Source organism: Miscanthus floridulus, chromosome 8, assembly GCF_019320115.1.
Source record: "Miscanthus floridulus cultivar M001 chromosome 8, ASM1932011v1, whole genome shotgun sequence".
Classification (NCBI taxonomy): domain Eukaryota; kingdom Viridiplantae; phylum Streptophyta; class Magnoliopsida; order Poales; family Poaceae; genus Miscanthus; species Miscanthus floridulus.
In genome coordinates, this window is record NC_089587.1 from 18054389 (window position 1) to 18057498 (window position 3110).

The following is a 3110-nucleotide window of genomic DNA, read 5'->3' on the forward strand; positions in this document are numbered from 1 at the left end:
TTGTGTTTTCGATTTACTTTACTAAAGCAACTATGATTTCTCCGACCACTCTAATATGTCACTCCAAATTTTATGGTTATTGTAACTTAAGCCAGTACAAGCCGACCACCACTCCTTCTACGGTTTTCGGAGCAGGCCCTGTCTCCGGTTTCTCCCAACACGTGCACGGGATCCGCTCTCTACGTTGCGGGTGATCGGCAGGTCCCCCCTGGTCTGGCTTGTCTGCGTTCACGTGTGCACAGGTCATAGTACCTCATACTCCGACCACATGCCAGACTAGGGCCGCACAAACTTTTCAGGATGACGTGTCGAAGCAAAACGGTACAACTAAACAGAACGTTAACACGTTCCCACTTAGTTACACCAACACAAAATTTCAAGCTTAAAGTACGTTTTGTATAAAACAAACAAGCTTATAATGATATACAGTTACGTTATTACAAGCTTGCCTGAAAAGGCCCAAGTTTACAATAACACAACTATGTCCCCCTTCTACAGCTCTAAGCCTATTACATTGGCTGGTCGGGGCGCATGGCATTTACTGCTCGCCGCCTCTGATACCCTACTCGAGTCTCCGGGACTCTGGAGCTAGTCAAGCTGAAGGGGATGGCCTCACCGGTGCCTGGCTGGTCGAGACCGCAGGCTCTGTTGGTTGGCTTGTAGCTGATGGCATTTCCAGCTGGCTTGTCGATGGCATACCCTGCACAGGTGCTGTCCCACCTCCGCACAGGTTAATATCGCCGATTATCTTTGACGACAAGTCCAGCTGGGTAGTCCGAAGCTCTTCGGCCTGGTCTGGGTCTATCTCCTTCGGGTACCCAGCCTCCAAGCGTTGGAGATCGATCAGGGGGTAGTGAGCACGAACCATGCTTAGCACATGGGCACCCGTGTACTCACCCGCCTCCTTCACGAAGTCTTGGAACCATCCCCATGCTTGCTTGCATCTCTCGACCAGTCCGAGCTGAGGCGTCCTTAGCTCTTCCTCTGTGAGCGCCGGGTCGATAAGGTCGAGGACGGGCACAATGCCAGTCGCCATTTCTTGGCACCGCTTGCTCCACGTGTCCCGCTCCTCGGCGGCCTTAAGGCATTGTGCTTTCCAGTCGTCACGCTCCTTGATCACGGCCTCAAGGTGCCTCTTGGCATTGACTTTTAAAACTGAAAACAGTACAATACACCAAACATGATGACACGACAAGGCAATGTGGGCAATTGAACGAAAAAGGTGGTCTGGAGTGCTTACTTTTCAGGTCGTCCTTCATTTTGTTAGTGTGGTCTTGGAGTTCCGACTGGCGGCGTGCCAGTTTCTCGTTGTCCTCCTTCAGGCGACCACATTCTGCAAGCGCGCGTCTGTTCTCCCCCTGGAGGCGGGTCACTTCAGCTTCTAAACCTGCATTACAGCTATTGCTGTCAAGAACAAAATAACGCAAGTCCTGCACTTGCTATGATACGGTGAATACTTACCTGTTTTCTCCTGCTCTGTGTTTTTGAGCTGCCCGACCAGGTTCTGGTTCTGTGCTTCTTGATTTGTCCTCTCCTGGTCGGTGGCTTCAAGTTGGCGCCGTAGGCGTTCCACTTCAGCCGTCAGCTCCTTATTGGTCTTCATGACTACTTCTATCTGGTCGAAGCACCTTTTTCGGTACCTTGCAGTTTTCATCACGTCCTGCATATAGACAAGCTACGTCAGATAGTTCGACTACACAACAAGTTTAAGGATTAAAGCCAAATATACCTGGACTTCAGTCACCAGGCGTTTGGCCGCTCGTTCAACTCTTAAGGTTTCTTCGGCCTCTGGGATCTCCTCGTGCATGACCCATTCGTCGTTCCGATAGCGCGACACATATACATGTTGTCGCCTATCTTGGGGACGGCCCAGGACTTCTTCCACTTCATCCTCTTCAGCCTCCAGTTCGGGAGGAGGCGGTGGTCCGGAGTTTGCAGACTCCACGACCATCACGGCTTTCCCAGGAGCCGTCCCGTTGGCACCCTTGTTTCGGGCAACTTCTGGCTGCTGCTCCTCGGCTAGATCCAGCTCCCGTGACGCTGTGGTATCCGCCTCATCAGGGTTTGTGCTCGGAGCACTTGTATTCTGCTCGGGGACTGGCGTCTGGTCGTCCGCCTGCTGAGCCCCAGGCAGAGTCCCTGCCATGGGCTCCTCCGCGGCCGGTTGCTGAGCAGTTTGTCCCGCCGTTTTTGGAGGGGACGTTCTGCACCCAGCTAGCTGGTCGGGGCTTTCGGTGGACGCGGATCTAATACATTCAGAGACAAATTCAGAAGACAATAGCATCCACTGCAAAATGCAAAGCTTACATCAAAAATATATATACTTACAGTTTTGACTTGCGGAAGGATGTGGCGAAGGAACGCCTCCTCGACCGCCCCTGCTCTGCTTGCTCGGCAGTTTCCACCGGGACTTGTCCAACCTCCGGTACGGGCGTCGGAGGATGAAGCGGCATGTTCTCTTCGTCTGTGCTCTGTGTTGCTGTGGTCGGTGCTGTGACCACTGCAGGCACAGAGGAGCCACCCTGCTCCGACGGCCCCACCTGCCTTCTCCTCTTTCGGGGGACGAGCCGGAAGATGTCCGCATCCTCTGCTTCATCGTCCGACTGGGAGATGATGGCTTGGCGACGTTTGCTGGCAGCCGGACGCTTGCCGGCGGCTCTGGTCGAGGCGTCCTCTACGGTCTCGAGTACAGCCCAGTGAACTCCGTCGGTCCTGGCGCTGGTCTGGGCGGTTGGCCCAGTAGCTTGCGGCCACTCTACACCGGGGGGAGGCGACACAAACACTCCTGCCCGGTCACGGCCATCGTACTGAGACACAAAATGAAGGAAAAGACAGTTATTTCCTTGATACAACATGACTTTACAGTTAAAAGGAGGCGTCATTTACCTTTGGGGGAGGGCGAGCCAGCTTGAAGGCGTGTTCAATGGCGTTCAGTGCAACATAATTGGGATCGGCCAGGTTGAATAGCTCTCCAATCCTGGCCTTGATCTCCATCTTGTCGAGCGGCTCCTTTCTGGTCCTCGTCGGATCAGCGCCTCCTTGGTACTCGAAGCCAGGGTGAATCCTTTTCTGGCAAGGCTGAATTCTTCGACTGATGAAGTTGCCGACAA

General features: G+C 53.7%; 2 protein-coding genes across 2 annotated transcripts; both read right to left on the reverse strand.

Annotated features, from left to right (window-relative positions):
* Positions 1 to 226: 226 nt before the first annotated feature.
* Positions 227 to 1846, reverse strand: LOC136471258 (uncharacterized). The gene is made up of 4 exons (XM_066468988.1): positions 1730 to 1846; positions 1462 to 1660; positions 1241 to 1387; positions 227 to 1155 (listed from the first exon to the last, which is right to left on the reverse strand). The coding sequence occupies exons 1-4, from the start codon at positions 1805 to 1807 to the stop codon at positions 593 to 595; spliced, it is 987 nt and encodes a 328-aa protein (XP_066325085.1). The 5' UTR covers positions 1808 to 1846; the 3' UTR covers positions 227 to 592.
* A 7-nt stretch (positions 1847 to 1853) lies between these two features.
* Positions 1854 to 3110, reverse strand: LOC136468644 (uncharacterized). The gene is made up of 4 exons (XM_066467136.1): positions 2887 to 3110; positions 2329 to 2807; positions 1941 to 2246; positions 1854 to 1857 (listed from the first exon to the last, which is right to left on the reverse strand). Exons 1-4 carry the CDS (start codon positions 2992 to 2994, stop codon positions 1854 to 1856), a joined length of 897 nt encoding a protein of 298 aa, XP_066323233.1. The 5' UTR covers positions 2995 to 3110.